The 16,165-nt window shown below is 37.6% G+C and overlaps 1 protein-coding gene across 6 annotated transcripts in view; it reads left to right on the forward strand.

Annotated features, from left to right (window-relative positions):
- ADGRG6 (adhesion G protein-coupled receptor G6) overlaps positions 1-16,165 on the forward strand; it is a 110,582-nt gene that overhangs the window by 46,720 nt on the left and 47,697 nt on the right. For 5 of the 6 annotated variants that reach the window (XM_071549195.1, XM_071549197.1, XM_071549198.1 and 2 more), the window contains exons 4-6: positions 432-1,052; positions 6,225-6,293; positions 9,395-9,478. In XM_071549195.1, coding sequence (XP_071405296.1) covers positions 432-1,052; positions 6,225-6,293; positions 9,395-9,478 — 774 coding nt within the window. The remainder of the gene's footprint in view (positions 1-431; positions 1,053-6,224; positions 6,294-9,394; positions 9,479-16,165) is intronic. The other variant, XM_071549196.1, reaches the window with a different exon arrangement.

Raw genomic sequence — 16,165 nt, forward strand, 5'->3', positions numbered from 1 at the left:
ACAAATAATGAAAATAATATGCCTTAAAAGCAAGTCATACTGTGTTTTTCAAATAACTGGTTTATTCCATTGCCCAATTCATCCTTAGTCGATGAATGAGTAGTAATTGTTATAAACTGAGCTGAGACAGAATTGGAAGTTAGTAGGTAATATGTCCTAATATTGCTCTTAAAGCAACACAGGCGGTTGTTAACTGTGTGTCATGCAGCATTCTCTGTGCCATTGAAATGATCTTCGCATATTTCCTGCCGAGTGCACTCCTAAGTCAAATTCCTCTTGGTGCGTGCTATTGGTGTATTACAGAGATAAAAACCACCTGATGAATGTTTGATTTAATGAATCTTACTTTAACCCCTGCTGCCAGTCTGCCTTTATTTCTCTATGATGAAATATTCTTTTATGTTAATTTACTTATCTGGTTTTGGTTCTAGTTGCTGTGTCTTTGAGAAATCAGAAAGTCATCATTCCCCAGGTTCCTGACATCGATACTGTGTCTGTGGCAGAGTCTGTCGCAGTGCCAGAGCTTAGCCAGTTTACACTGTGCTTTGAAGCAACCAAGGGCAACAGCGATGACAACGATGACTGGAAGGTCTTCTCCTACACTCATGCATTGTCAACAGAATTCTTCAGCTTCGGAAAGACCACAAAAGGCCATTTTCTGTCCATTTCAGGCACACAGTGCAGCCTTGAAAACGCATTGCCCCGAAATGCAGAGTTTTTCACAGGAACCTTTCAACAGCTCTGTGTTGTGTGGGATGGCTTTTCAGGCACTATAGGTATTTATGCCAAAAGCACCTACCATAGAGTGTACTGTCCGGGTGTCCTTGACAAAGTTATCCCTGGAAATGGGAGGCTGGTGCTGGGCTCTAACAGCAATGAAATGAGCTCTCTAAATGGGGACATTTACAACTTCCGCCTCTGGAATTTCACCATGAATGCACAAACACTGGCCAACCTCAGCTGCGATGTGAAAGGAAACATTGTAGACTGGGAAAATGAATTCTGGAGTATTCCAACTTCAGCACTGAAAGCAGAAAACAATTTGAGTTGTGGTGAGTATGCCTTGCCAAAACTTTTTTTCTTATTTTCCCCCCACACTTCTGCATTGTGCTGAACATACCATATACCAAGATGGAAAAAAATGAGAGCATTCCTGTGAAAGTAAACTAGCTAGGTCTTACCTTCCTTATGCTTCAGCTCAACTCTTACCATACACAGAGGCTTTGAAAGGGTATAGAGTTGATCCCTTAAAGGAAAAGAACAAGTCTCCCCCTAAGTATTTTGAGTTGCTGCTTGAAATTATCTGCAGATCACAGTTTTTCCTGAACAATCCTTATAGGCTCATACAAATGAGGGATAACGGCAAGTATCTGCTAGCCTCAAGTAAGATTACAGTGGTCTCTGGAGGAAAAAAAAGTATGCTAACTAACTAATTACTAAATATTTTTGTACCTGCCCTTTCACCCTTTGATTAGCCAGAGAAGTGCTTGGTAGCCTTGTACTTTGTGTGCAGAGCCAGCAAAAGCGGTGACAAAACAACAATGCATATGAGGCAGGAAAATATTAAATTAGAGGAGACAGACAGGAAGGAAGAGATTTAGATCAAAATTGACAATTTAGATCAAAATTGTCATATGTTATCTTCCTGATGACATATTATCAGTCTTTCTTTTAATTGGTAATTGCTGAAGGTCTTTTTCTTTCTTGTAGATTACTCTAGAACACAAATTTCAATACATTGTCCAATGTGTTCTCATTTCATGTCTTAGACACTTGATTCTCATAAGTGTCTAGGTGTAGCTTTTGTATATGTCTATGTTAACTACAGCTGGTTGAGGATTTTCTACTGGAATGAAAGAAAATGAAAACTGGTAACTCTTTGTCTCTTTGGAATAATAATAACAACAACAACAACAATAATAGTAATATTTTTAAGAAAGCTTTGCTTAATAACTTTAGAGATATTTAAATAATTATAAAATGTTTCATGGAAAATATGACCCATGATCAACAATGCCCCATACATATATATATATATATATATATATATGATGTTTGTAAAAATCAGCTGCTATCAAACTCCATGTCTACAGAATTTGAGCTCTCAAACAGTAGCAAATACACATTTGTTTACAACAAAAGCAAAAAGTCAGAGTAAACAGTTACAGATATTGCTTCTTTCTGAACCACATGGAGTCACTTTGTATCTAATGTTGTTCTCTCCAATTTTGCCTTTTTGCTCCTCAGCCACCTTATTATTTATTGTTTTAAGTATTGTTAAAATAGTATCAATATAAGCATCTCCTGACAGAGCATCTATCAGCATTCTGAGAGTCATTAGTTTGTAACACAAGCTGGCACCATTAAGGCATGCTAGTTTCTGTATCTAATGGTTCATGAAGGATTAAGGTGGCTAAAAAAGCTATCTTGCTTGCTTTTGTTTACTCAAATCAAAGCGTGAGATACAATCACATCTAGACCCACTGATACAGATCTCAGCGTGCCTCTGCTAAAAAATTTAAGGAACACCTCTGTAAAACCACACGCAACTAGACGCTTTGACTTGCCTACCAGAACAAAGAAAAGGCTGATCTGACTGTGACTTATGAAGGCATTCTGGACAAAATGTTGTTTCTATTTCATCAATACAAACTGATGTCACAGAGAATAACTTCCAAGAAAATCTTACTTTTCTTACACTGTTATACCATGATGACTACCATAACACTTTTACCAAACAGCTTACCAAGACCTTTGTAAAAGCCGCAGTCTCATTTAATTTTGACTTAAGTAGGGGTCTTTTTCTTCTTTCTGTTAAAGACTGTATGGTCCTGTGACACAAATGTAATATCACAGCTGTGGTCATAGAAACAATAGACTTACTTTCATTGCGCAGTTTTATTCCTTGGGTTGTCAGTGTTCAGCAGTATTCTTACAGAGCATTGTTTTAGAAAAAGTATACTAGTGTTCCTGCATGAGGACCATAAGTCTGTACAAGTCACCTAAAAGGTATCTACATAAGCATTTTTATTTCCTCTAAATTAGCCGTGAGAAAACTAACTCACTAGTCAGTCTTTTTCTTTCTTAGATGTTAAATCACCCTCTGTGATACAGGCTTTCCTGAGCTGGAGTAATTCCTAAAAGAAAATACTGGGTACAGTACCATTTCAAAGATGGTTACTAATCCTAGAGTTTAAATTGTTAGAATTTTCTTTCCTCCCGCTCCTCAAGTAAAAGCCTTCTTTGTAAAACCATCCTTCAACAGGAGAGTTGGTGAGTCAGACTATCAGCCATGAATAAACCACTGACATTGGAGAGCTGACTATCTTATTAGGCTTCATTTAACAGCGATGGAAGGATTTATGCAGCAAAGACGTTTTCACACAGCTTCAATTATGCTTCACCAGGAAGTGGCATGTAACTTTAAAAAAGGCAAACCAAGCATTTAGCAGCGATCTCAACATATCTGTGCCTGAACGGTGCTTAGATTTTTCAAGGGGTATTATTTTCATGTTTTTTCAGACAAAGCTTTTAACAAGTAGATTTATGGAGCATAAAAACACTGGCAATTTGTTTTAGATAATCTTTTCATGGTTTTACTTTTTACTACTTTATTCCCTAGACTAATGTTTTCACAGCTGTGCAGTCATGGTAGGGTGTTTGTACAAGACTTGACAGAATTATGTTTTTATTGCCATACCTTTGTGCAGATTGCACTTAAAGGTATACATACACAGCCCAGATATCTGGACTAATTTTAAAACAAGGAGCCTAGGTAACAGTAGTGATGTATTGCTACTGAACACCAGTTCACAGTTCAGTGCAGGCAAAATGAGGACCATTTAATCAACTTACGTTCTGACTTTGAAGCCTGCACTGGCTACACCTGTAGCAGGATATGATCTACCCAGTTTAAGTTTAACATGGCAGCATGTCTGTCCATGCCTGCAATTGCATTTCTTTCATGTGCATTTCATAGGCGTTCTTCATTCCCAAAGGCCAAAGGAATTCTTAATTTCACTGTCAGGTTTAACTCAGTGTGGGATGTGTCTGCCTTACACAGCTGGACAATGTTTCAGGCTGAGCTCATTGCCCTCAGCGCTGTTTATGAACAGTGAAATCAAAAAGGCTATTCCACAGGTCAGTGCATGTCATACCAGAGAAGATGTCTCAGTGAAGTCTGAAGTTTTTTGCTGTAGGAGTTCCTGTTCCTCTTCACTGACTATAAAGAAAGTCTAGCATGACAAGGAGATACAGATGCTGAGTCTTAGATATTTGAATTGAAATATGTCACACAAAGTGTCTGTAGTACAGGTCTGTGGGGTCACAAGTCCTGTCAGTGAACCTGATCCAGAGTGGGCTCTGGTCTCCATGGGTCCACAGATCCTGCCAGGAGACTGCTGTAGCGTGGGTTTCCCATGGGGCCACAGCCTCCTTCAGGCATTCAGCTGCTCCAGTGTGAGGTCCTCCATGGGCTGCAGGTGGATATCTGTTCCACTCTGGACCTCTGTGGGCTGCAGGGGGACAGCCTGCCTGACCATAGGCTGCACCACAGGCTGCAGGGGAATCTCTGCTCCAGCACCTCCCACTCCTTCTTCACTGACCCTGGTGTCTGTGGGGTTTTGGTTCCACACCTTCTCACTCTTCTCTTGGCTGCAATTACTGTTGTGCTATAACCTTTCCCCTTCTAATATCTGTTATCCCAGAGGCCACCATTGCTGATGAATTTGGCCTTGGCCAGTGGTGGGTCCATTTTTGGAGCTGGCTGACATTGTCTCCATCAGACAAAGGGAAGGCTTCTAACAGCTTCTCACAGAACCACCCCTATAGTCCCCTTGCTGCCAAACCGTTGCCATGCAAACTCAGTACAACAGACTTCTGACTTAAATATTTTTGTAAAGTTGAATGGGATTTTTTTTTTGTTTCACTAAATAAAATCCCAATCTTGTTTTAAATACTCAGTGAAGTAAATATGAAGGCCCACAGGTTTTCCAACCAACTTTCAGGTCATCTTTCCATGGTACAGAACTTACAGTGGGTTTTGATATTAACTGTTTAATATTAACATTTATTTTGGGGGGGGGAAAATACCCTCATGCAAGAGATAGTACATTCATTTAGAACATCCTTCCTGGAGTTCATAAGAAGTATACCAAGGAAGTGAACTTGCATCTATCTCTGAAACCATTAAAAAAATGCTGAGCTTTATTACTTGTTGAGGATTGCATGTTTTTAATTCTGCCTTAAATTTGTTGGCAATACATGTAGTGGTATCTGTGGCACCATATGATTTCTATGTCAAGGTTCCATGCTTCATTTGTCCTTGCATCACAGGAAGTATTTTCTTAGCTACCTTTACAAGCTGATGCGTGGTGACTATTTAATTTTATGGAAGGAGTTTCAAGAGAGAACTTCATTGAGTTGATATGATTCTGAAGTAGTAAAGCAAGAGCCAAAAGGGCAACACTTCTAATAGGTTCACATTTTGCCAGTGCTCTACAGTCCCATTATTTTCCACACAAAGGCAGCTGTATCTGCAGCTGAACCTCTGGGATACTCAAAGTGTATATAATACAGTTGCATCAGTTCTTTTTCTGTAGCCTTTTTCTTATGTGCCTTGTTTTGGTTTCCAGATCATCAAAGTGTATACTTGTTGTTATGAATAATTCTGTAGAGATACAGACTTATAACATTATCTCTTTATAAGTCATGCATACCAGAATATTAATCACATCTACGCCCTGGGCAGAGGAACAAGTTTAATCACCTTTTATCTGGTTGGTGTCTGTCATAGGCAGATTACTCAGAAGTGTGTGGTGGGTCACCTGTGCTACAGTAGCAGAGTGTAGTTGCTTCTCCAAGGCATGCACTGTTACTCAGGAAGATTGCATAAATGCCATGGCCATAGTGACCGCTTTGCTAAAACCCATTTCACACAGTACACACAAGCTGCATTCCTTTAATGCAATGTTACTTAATAAAAGGTAAGAAAACCATGGGAGGATATGCAAGTGACTGTAGCCTGCAAGGCAGCGTGGTTTTTCATTGATCCCTCAGCTGAAACAGCAAATGAAAACACCAAAGTCTTACAGGAAAATGGCACTGTCAGTTTTGCCACTGAGAGAAATTAGGAAGATCACTGCCCTGAAAGATGTGTTTTCAGACATGATAGCTTAATTCCCAGTAGCCAAACCTTTCTAATTATTTACTTTCTTCTTTTGAAGGCTCATATCTAATTCCCTCTTCTTCGATTGAACCAACCAGTTGTGCAAACCTAGGAAGCCTTTGCCAAGGTAAGAAGCCTGGGTCCTTTTCACAGTTTAATTTTCAGGAAATCCTTATTTTTCTGAGTTTTTTTTATTGCGTTCCTTTTTTATTATTGTTTCTAAAAGGGTGAGTGGCAATAAAAAATAGCAAGGAAAGGAATTCCTTAGTCTCATCAAGTGTGTGGGTGTCCTGTATGTGGAAAAAATCTGATTGCTCCCTTGATAATACATTTTGCAAATAGTCTCTATTTTATCAAAACTGAGTTATTTGACTGCTTTCGTTTCTTTCTTCACCTCTTTTCCTCCTGCACATTTTGACAGTAAAACATTAACCAGTGTAGGAAATGGGTACATCTGTAAATAAAAAATGAGCTGATGGAAATAAAGGAACTGGCTAGTATTAAGGTCTTTTTTTTTTCAATAAGCTATTTTGAGGCTAGATACTTTGAGATTAGCAGGTAAAAAAATTAACATCAAACTGAAAAATCCAGCAGCCCTTTGTTAATGAAATATAGGCTACAGCACTTAGTGATGGTTTAATAGTGTAAAAATCACCACCTACAGGAATTCATTAGGTGTCTTTAAAGGTCAGCTCAGTTGAGTGCAAGAAGTGGGCGAACCCTAAAGATATCCATGTCCTGTGAATCAGTGAACGTGCAAGGATGGTTAATTTTCTCTGTTCTGCTTAGATGCTGAAGTTTTGTTAACAGTGCTTAACATGAACAACATCAGTGCATTTTCACAACACCTTCATGAACAAAAAACCTAATAATGTGTTGGCATGTTCTGTTAAACTTTAATCTCAGCAGCACCTGCACCAAAAATGTCTGGCAGTGTAATGCTTTTCTGGCTGAACGGTGGAAGAATGAGACAGGAGAGAATAAAATGTAAGAGGGAAAGAAGAACTCTCAGAACTCTTTCAAAGCCAGTATTTACAAGTAAATTAAATTTAGCATAAAAATAAAAGGGAAAATGCACTCTTCTTGGAAAGCCAGTAGAGGATCCGTGTCAGTCTTCAATGTACTTTTCCCAAATTTTCCTGAGGTAAATTTGGTTCAGGTTCTTGGAGCATATTGTACTGGTCTCCACAGGGAAAGTGAAATGGCATTAATGTTCATAATCAGATTTCAAACAGTAATTTTCAGGGATCATATTCACAAAGCACAATATGATTGGAATACTACCACTCAAATACCTTGGGTAAGTGAGGCATCCACAATTATTCAGTATTAAAGTTTTATATGTAAAGGGTAATGCAACTACCATATAAATAACTTTGTATATTCTCTTGGAAGAACTCCAAGTGTTTTTCTCCATGAAAATGGCATGGTATGAGAGTGGGAGACTATCTTTCATTACATCAGCTAATATGGTTGCATAAATGGGCACACTTTCTGCAAAATAGCCCTGCTTTTCTGAAAGCCTCATTGTCTTTTCCAGCTTTATTAACTTGTCTAGTAGAAGATAGTGCCTCTAATGAAAGATGCTACCTTTCAAACTTGCCTCTCTTAACTTCTTAGAACATCACATATTCAATAAAGACTATGAGTATTTTCATGAATGTAATATTCTTTCCTTCTGTAAGAAGTGGTTAGTAAAATGTCCCTTGTGCTCAATTTCTCACTTTGGAATAAGATGCCAGATCAGATTTACCCCATTGAGCACCATCATCATTTCTGTAGTAATAATGGAAATCATAAGAAGATGTCATCTGTCTATTTCTGTCAACACTGAAGACTTTCTCTAAACCGAAAGGCCAGTTTGGATTCCTTTTTTGGTTGTTTGTTGTGTGCTGTGCAATGACACCAGCAAAAAAAGTTTGTGGATGCCAGATTATGTCATCTACAATCTGATGGAAGAGCTGTTTTCTCCATTATGCTTAATAAATATTTTCGTTCATTAGAAGATGGCTTCTTTAACAGCATTGACTGGAACATACAATCTGTTAGAAGCTTTATAACCTGTTTCTCAGACAATATTGCTCTGAAGTTTCATGGAAGGAGAGCTTTCTTTATGTTAGAGGGTGTCACTTTAAATGCTCACTTTCCCAGTTAGAACCTGTTTGCTCCAGTGTGCAGCTTTTCCTTCTCTTTCCCTAATCATCTTGTCTCACTGAAACCTGAACATGAGCCTACTCCCTATGCTGTGACTTGAATTTATGACTTTCAGATTCTAAAGGTTAAAAAAATCAACATAACAAAACATAAAAATGCAATTTATTGCCCAAAATATGATCGTTCAACCTTTCCAGGTTGATTCTTGGTGAAAACCTTCTGAAGCCATGTAACATTGTGAGAATTTACCATACCAAACTTCAGATTTTAACTAATAGTTTCAGAAACAAAATAAATCTGTCAGGGAGTGGATTTGCATTCCCTGGGAGTTACTGGGCAAAGCTAAATTATTTTCCAAATCATTATTTGAAGATTTAATGGCATGATTTTTGAATTCGTGTAGCACATATACCCTCTCAGTCCACTGTGAGGGAAATTTGCAGTTTTCGCTCCTCCCTCTAATTTTGAAAAGTGTTCAGATGGTTCTCCAAATTTGCGTGGGGTGACTCCTGTTGGGGTCAGTAGAAATAGTAGAGCTGAGCTCCTACATAAATCTTTCAAAATATATATTCCTCATTACCTACTCCAAGTCTCATTTCAGTTCTCTTCATTGTTTGGAGTTTGGTGGAGTTAATTGGATGCTTACATGAGTGTTTTAGTTTCTCATTTTTTTGTCATATTCAGTCTTTGAGTCAGGACAAAGATTCGTTTCACAGGCAATATTCTAAGTGCATGCATCTTAGAACTTATTTTCTGGTCTTTGCACAGCTGTTTGGATCTAAAGCTCTCATAAGAGGATTTTGAGTTTATGAAAGCAGTACAGGACTGATCTTGCAAACTTTACACTGGCAAAACTCCCACTAAAGTCAGCGCAAGTGAAGATTGCAGGATTGGGGCCTCAGTTCATATCTATTCATCACTTTGTGCAGAAAAAAAATAATGTGTTTATTTAACATTTATGGCATTGTGTGTAGATGGTGTCATTTACATGGTCATGCATTGTTCCCATTTTGTCTTACCTTATTAACATTCATATTTCATTCAAGTTCACCTCTTTCTCATCTTTATTACCAGCTACTGTAAATGCTACTACTCCTACACCACCCACTGTCACCACTAACATGCCTGATACTAATAGAAACGATAAGCCAAACAATGGTAAGAAATCCTGTGTTACATTTTTCCTTGTACTGTGTATAAAGCAAATTTGTTATATTTTAAGGTGTGTTTTTCCGACTATCATAATGTCAAGGGTCATGTCTCAGTTCTGATCTCATTTACACTGAAATAAATCAAGATCAACTTCACTGGACCATTTCAGAGCAGTGTAAATGAGAGCAGAAGCAAACTGGGTGTTTATTTGTATCCTGTTCTGTGAAAGGGACTAACTTAGTGTCTTGCATTGTATTTACCCATGCAAAGAACAAAGGTAGGGAGAGGGATTTGTAAAAAGGGTCCCAAAAGAACTGTACTACTGAAACATTTCAAGGCTGCAGATTGTGAGGCACTGTGTAGCTCCCTGCTTGAGCAGCCAGGGTGGTAGTTTGGATTTTCTGTTCCTCACTAGTCAGGCACAGGAGCCAAGTGGAACCATTCCTATGGAGCAAAGCCACTTCCACTGAGTCAACAGGAATCTTTCCACTGACTTCAAGAAGAGCTGGATCAGACTTTACTAGGGAAAATGTTGACAGTATCACATATCGTTTACTTTTCATTTAGAAAGATTAAGGGAAAAAATAAGGTAGTAAATGAGCCTATTATTAACACAGGATTAAAGCCAGGATTTCTTTTGAGGTTTTCTCAAATTCTATGATATCACTGTCTCCTAAAGACTGAACATCATTTTGTGAGGTGTTGTGAAAATATTTATTAGTTTGTTAAAGATGGATGTTTAACATTATTAACAACACAGAGATAGATTTCTGCAATTTTCATCTGAGGCTTAAAGATACATTTTTAAAAGATTTATTTTTTCAGTGTGCTCCACAGAAATAAATTAGAATCTGGGTGTGTTTCGTCATTTAGTTTTTAGGTTGGCTGGTTTGGGGTTTTTTTTGCCCCAGTGCATCAGTTGTTACTGTAAAATTTAAAACTCTTGGAATATTTTCTCTTTTGGCAGATCATTTATTGTCCATTGGCAATCAGGCAGTGCAGTACACAATGTGAAAGCTTTTATCTGAATCCAGACTGTTTCGATTTAGTAAATTGTAGAAGTGAGAAGAAAATACTGAAAATTTCTTGGAAGTTGTGTTTGTTTCCTTTTTGTGAATCCATTCACTATATGTTCACCATGAGCTGTTAACTCTGATTTTTTTAATGACAGAAGAAACCAGATCTTATTAATGTTAATATGAATAAAAATTTCACAGTTAAGTCCTTTCCGTGGCTTTGAAACGCCTTAGAAAAAGTAGAAAGACTAAAAAAATAAGCCAAATTCACTTATGGCAGAAGCAAATTAAAAGTTCCCTCAGCAAACTGGCATCATTTTCCACTTTCGGTAAGCTGATTTTTAGTTTGAGAGCAGAAAGCCAAGAACAGAGGGTTAAAGTACATATATTTTCTTTAATCCATTAACCATGTGGCTTACTACACACAGCCCTGCAGGAATTCACACTTCCTGCTACGCTTATCTTCAGAATGAAGAGAAATTCACCTGAATTCTCCCATTCACGACCAGAGAGGCAGCAAGAGTCTAAGATAGAAGGGGTCAAAACCATAGGAATTATCTCAACGCCAATTATTTGGCCAGTGAAACAAAGGCCTCTGCATTTCAGTAAAAACTCAGCAGATGAGAACACAGAAAAAAACCCCCCATACAGCTTGTTTCTTCCAACTATGTCCACATCAGCTGCTTCTGAGGAAACCAGCAATGAAACCTTGGCTGCTTTTACAGAAAACATCAACCCAGATAATACTGTGAGGAAACAGTTGCCAAATGAAAATATTTTGAATTATCCTAGAAGTGCATTTCATGGCACTTCTGATGCAGCAGATGCAGTTGCAGAGCCTTCTGTGAATACAGCAGTTTCCCTTCTTCACAGCAGAGATCCTGATGCAGAGCTAGCATGGACTTTGGCAAATGAACTGGGTCATTCTGGGTCTGAGCCAGCATTCCACTCTCCTGCTAGCAGCAGCAGCAGCAGCAGCAGCAGCAGCAGCAGCACTGCTCACAGACAGAAAAAAGAAACTGTGTGGATTTCGTCCTCCAACAGCGACACAACCAATTTCATGCATGTTTTGGAGGCTGTGAACTGGTGGAATGAGACTGCATTTCATCATCCCATCACCTCTGACATTCAAGAAGGCAGACACCATTCTCTTTCTAGCATATCTGTATCATCTACAGAGGAGAAATCACCGTTCCAAAAAAGTGGGCTAGATTTGCTAGACTTGGCACCTGAACATTTTTACATGGAAATGATACAAGGCAATGCTGATAGAAAAACTTTTTCTATGTTAGCAGCAAACTCTGCATTTCAGTTCAGTAAGTCTACGTACATTAAGGAACATAATTCAGGAGGCATTACAAGTTTAATCTCCGTAGAGACTCCACGTGCAAACCCAACACACACAGAATTTATCCCTGACATCCAACTGAAAAATTCAGTCCTAGGACACAGTAGAGAGCTACTAACATTTTCGGCATCTCTAGTAGGACCAGGCTGGACAAGCTCTGCAGTTAAGCATATTGTAACAACCCTGCCTGTTTATCAACGACCATTGACTGGCACATATTTGAAAAGTGACAGCATATTTATATCTGATATTGAATACTGGTATTATTTACACCATTCATACTTTCAAAAGCCAAGCGAGACCCTCAGAAATAGCATATTGGAGAACAATTTAGATGCATTTCATGATAGTAATGAAAATGAAGAGTCACCTTTTTCCATATTAGAGCCAGAGAATGTGAATCCAGTTGGCAACTCCTGGAACTTAGGTTACTTGAATTTTCTAACAAAATATGTAGATATTCTCCCCTCTTTAGGAGCACGTTTCTGGACTGTTTCCCATCATTTGAAAGAAGCCTCACAAGTGTTTTCTGTGGAACCATCAGAAAATTGGTGGCACTCATTTAATAAACTGATTTCTTCTCCAACAGAGAGATTGCTGTTCACTAGTTCATGTGCTAAGTCTGACAGTATCTCTCAGCAAACATCTGCCATTAGATTATTAGTTCACAGAGCTGAAGAAATTGATTTCTCTAGTCATGTATCAACTTCGAAAAAACAAATTTTCAGTTCATTTATTCCAGGCATTTCAAAAAGAATTTCAGAAAGTAATAGTGGGACAATATCTCAATTGCAGTCAACAATGAACTTTGCAAACCTAACTGCGACTTACAACAGGGAACTTTATTTTGACTTTCCTTTCCCTTCCCTGGAAGCACCTTTCATCCAATCCTCTGTATGGGTACAGGTAAGTCCTTTTGATCAGGTACTTGAAAACTCCACAGAAAAATTAATATTTGATAGTTTGCACATGCAAATTCGAACTGACATCCTAAGTGATCAAACCAGCATGACCTTCCTAAACAACAGGCATCAGCCTGTTTATGTCCTTCCAACACTTTCAGGAACCCAGCCTTCTTGTTCAAGGGATAGCCAAGCTCCCTTTTTGATCAGTACACCTGGGTCTCAGGTTACTTGGATTAAGAGTTTGATAAACAATACAACACATGGAACTCCACAGTCTCAAAGTCCTTGGGAGAATAATGCTGTAACAAATGCAGTTGATAAAGCAAGAAGTAAAGTTCAAATAGATGCAGGTATTTTTTTAAAAAGCATCGGTCCAGTGAGTTCTTACTTCATTCCAGTGACGTTGTCTTTAGAATTAAGGCACCTTCTTCATGCAGATTCAGAATTCAGAGTCAGCGTACCTCCTAACAGCTACTCCACACCTCCACTCCCACAAAATTTTAAGACCTATCTTGATACAATTTCTCCAAGTCTGATCTCTCAGCAGGAATTAGAAGAGTTAAGCTTGCCAACAATAGAAACACCAAGAAATTATCAAACTTTTTTAGGACAAAACTCCATTGAAAATCAAGTGGACAGTCTGAGATACTCTCTATGGGCAGTAGAACAAGAAATCATTGACAATAACGAAGACATAAGGAATTTTGCTGTTTTGACACCAGGAAACATACTGGGGCTTTCTGACTGGGATTCAGAAGGGGAGGTGTATGGATCTTTAAGCAAGCACAGAGAAGGAATGTCTTCTCTGAATATTACTACTACTCAGGCCCTGGATTTTGCAAATGCTGATTATGGACATTTTGCAAGTCTGTCTTTTCTTTTGGAGTCATCCAGAGCTGTGATAATGAACGATGTGATACCTCTGCCATCTTCATATAGTGGAGTTGTTACTCAGCCCAAAGAGACTATCTTGACAGACACAGCAGCAGCAGCCATCGATCACTCTCTCATGCAGTCCCAAACACCAGATGCCTCTGTAACATACTATCAGTCATCAGTTTCGTCACATTTTCATTCTTTGGCCGATATACCATCTGGGACAAGCCAAAACAGCACCCCTCACACACCACTGAGTCAACTTACTAGCTCTGCTGCCGTTCTTTTATCTTGTTCATGTGTCTCCTTCAGTGAACTGGGCTGCCTGTGTCAACCTGAGCTCAAGTACAGTATGTTAAGCCATTAAGTTAGATGTAGAAAACCCCCCAAATCATCCTATCTCTTAGATATTCCATTTGTAGACTGAATGTAAAAGTAGCTGGCTTTCATCCTTTAGATATATATCCTTTTAGCATATAAAGATGTTTTGGAATAATAATTTAATTACAGTAGAAGGGAATTTGTAACACCTTAGTGATAGTACATGTCATTAACATGTGATTTCTAGTATTTGTGTGCTTCTCTAAGACAGCTGTCATGAGACTGAAGGGATAATATATTGGTTGCCATGTGTTTTATATAATTTTATGCCATTTTACTGTTTGAGTTTGTAAGAATGGTTTTCACTTACATGTTTTTGAGGATTTTACTTTCAAAAAGCAAAGATTTTTTTAAAAAGCAATGCTTGGATAATTTGCATAACAGAATTAAAAAAAAACCCACTGATATTTCAGGGATCATTATAATTTTGTAGTTAGTGGTGGATGTGAGGAGAATTGATTTCCAGGCTATTTTTTTCTCTTTTTTTGAAATTATCTTTGGCTACTTTTCATCAGTTTTGTTACCATAATTTTTTTTTCATTCAGCATTTTGAGGTGGGATTTCCAGAGTTTAATTTGGAGAGTGAGAAATAATTTTCAGTTTTTACTATCTACCACTGCAGTCTCTTGAGAGTGTTCTAAAATGTAGATTAGTTCTTTGTTCTTGTTCTTCTTTTCGCCTCACTGAATACATGCTTTGGGTCACCATCTGGTGGTGATCTTGAAGTTATTGACTAGTTTGTAGTTACTGTGTCTGATTTTAAAAATACTTTGCATATTCCTATATTAAGGTGATTTTGTTCATATACATAATTATCTGAATAAGGTTATAATTGTATATATATATGAATGTGTGAGAATATATATACTGCACACTATCTGTATGTATGTGTCTGTATAGCACACATACATTATAGATATAAATTGAATATGTCTGTATACAGAGATACATACATATAAAGGAGATCCAGATCTTGCAAGTGTTTTCAACTTGCTCAAAGTCAAATTTTCTGCTTCCAAAGACTTCATTTTTCATCTTTTTCTTTTTTAATTGAAACTATCAGAGTAATAATAAAAACCTAAAGTACCCTTTCAGATTAAACTGTACACCAAATTTTTGTATTTCCTGACTTAAGGGAGGAAAAAAAAGACATAAAATTTTAAAGCAAGTTTATTCTACTCATATCTAAAATTTAATTGTACCTTACCGAAGAAGGTAACTACTGAGCTGTCTTCTTTAATATTTTATCATAGAGGAATTTTCCTACTAATCTCAGTATTCATATGATTAATTCCATATTGATGAGAAAGAACAATGCTCAAGCCATCTTATGAATAGGATAGTATACACAATTTAATTGGAAAATGCTGGCTTCAGATTTGTTTTTCCAGATACTTCTATTTCAAGCTCTTTTCCAATAACCGTCTATGAAATTGTAAAATTATGACATTTGCTCAATTTAAAAGGTCTTTTATTTAGAGCAATTTCTTTACAATCAGAGATAGAAGAGGTTTCTATATAATTATTGTCATGTCCTGTTCTGTCCTATATAGTGTCTCTGTAAGATTTACAGAAGATTATAAGAATACATGTATCTGTGATCAAGACCCACAACTTCATTTTTTAACAGCTCTGAACCAAGCAATGCCACACAAGCACATAAATGCAAGTGAATTCACCTAGAAGTTCTTAAACTTCCCCTACATCCTGGGAAATTTTACCCAGCTAGACCTTACAGACTATTTAGTAGCGTAATGAAAAAAAAAGTGACTTGTGAAAAGTACAGACTTTTAACATAGAGCATAACCATGAAATAATTTGATGGTTTTTATTAGATTTGAAATCTTGTAATGCTGTCTACCCACTCATGAGCTTAAACAGAATTTGTATTTACCTAGTGACATTTCAAAACAGTTTTCTGAATATAAAATTGCACCAAGCCAAGTGTTACACATTTTGTGACTGAAAGATGGTTTGTTCAGCTGCCGATTTTGTAAAGTTAATGTGAGTTCCTCTTCCCTCTGGCCATCACCAGGCTTGAGAGCAAGACTGTGTTTTGGAAACAAGAGCTTTATATCTCTTCTCACACATAATTCTGTCCTCAGTTGCCTTGTTACTTTTAGTTGATGAGCTTTATCTGCTCTCACAAAGTTTTAAATGTAATGTG

Source organism: Pithys albifrons, chromosome 2 (genome assembly GCF_047495875.1).
Source record: "Pithys albifrons albifrons isolate INPA30051 chromosome 2, PitAlb_v1, whole genome shotgun sequence".
Taxonomy (NCBI): Eukaryota; Metazoa; Chordata; class Aves; order Passeriformes; family Thamnophilidae; genus Pithys; species Pithys albifrons.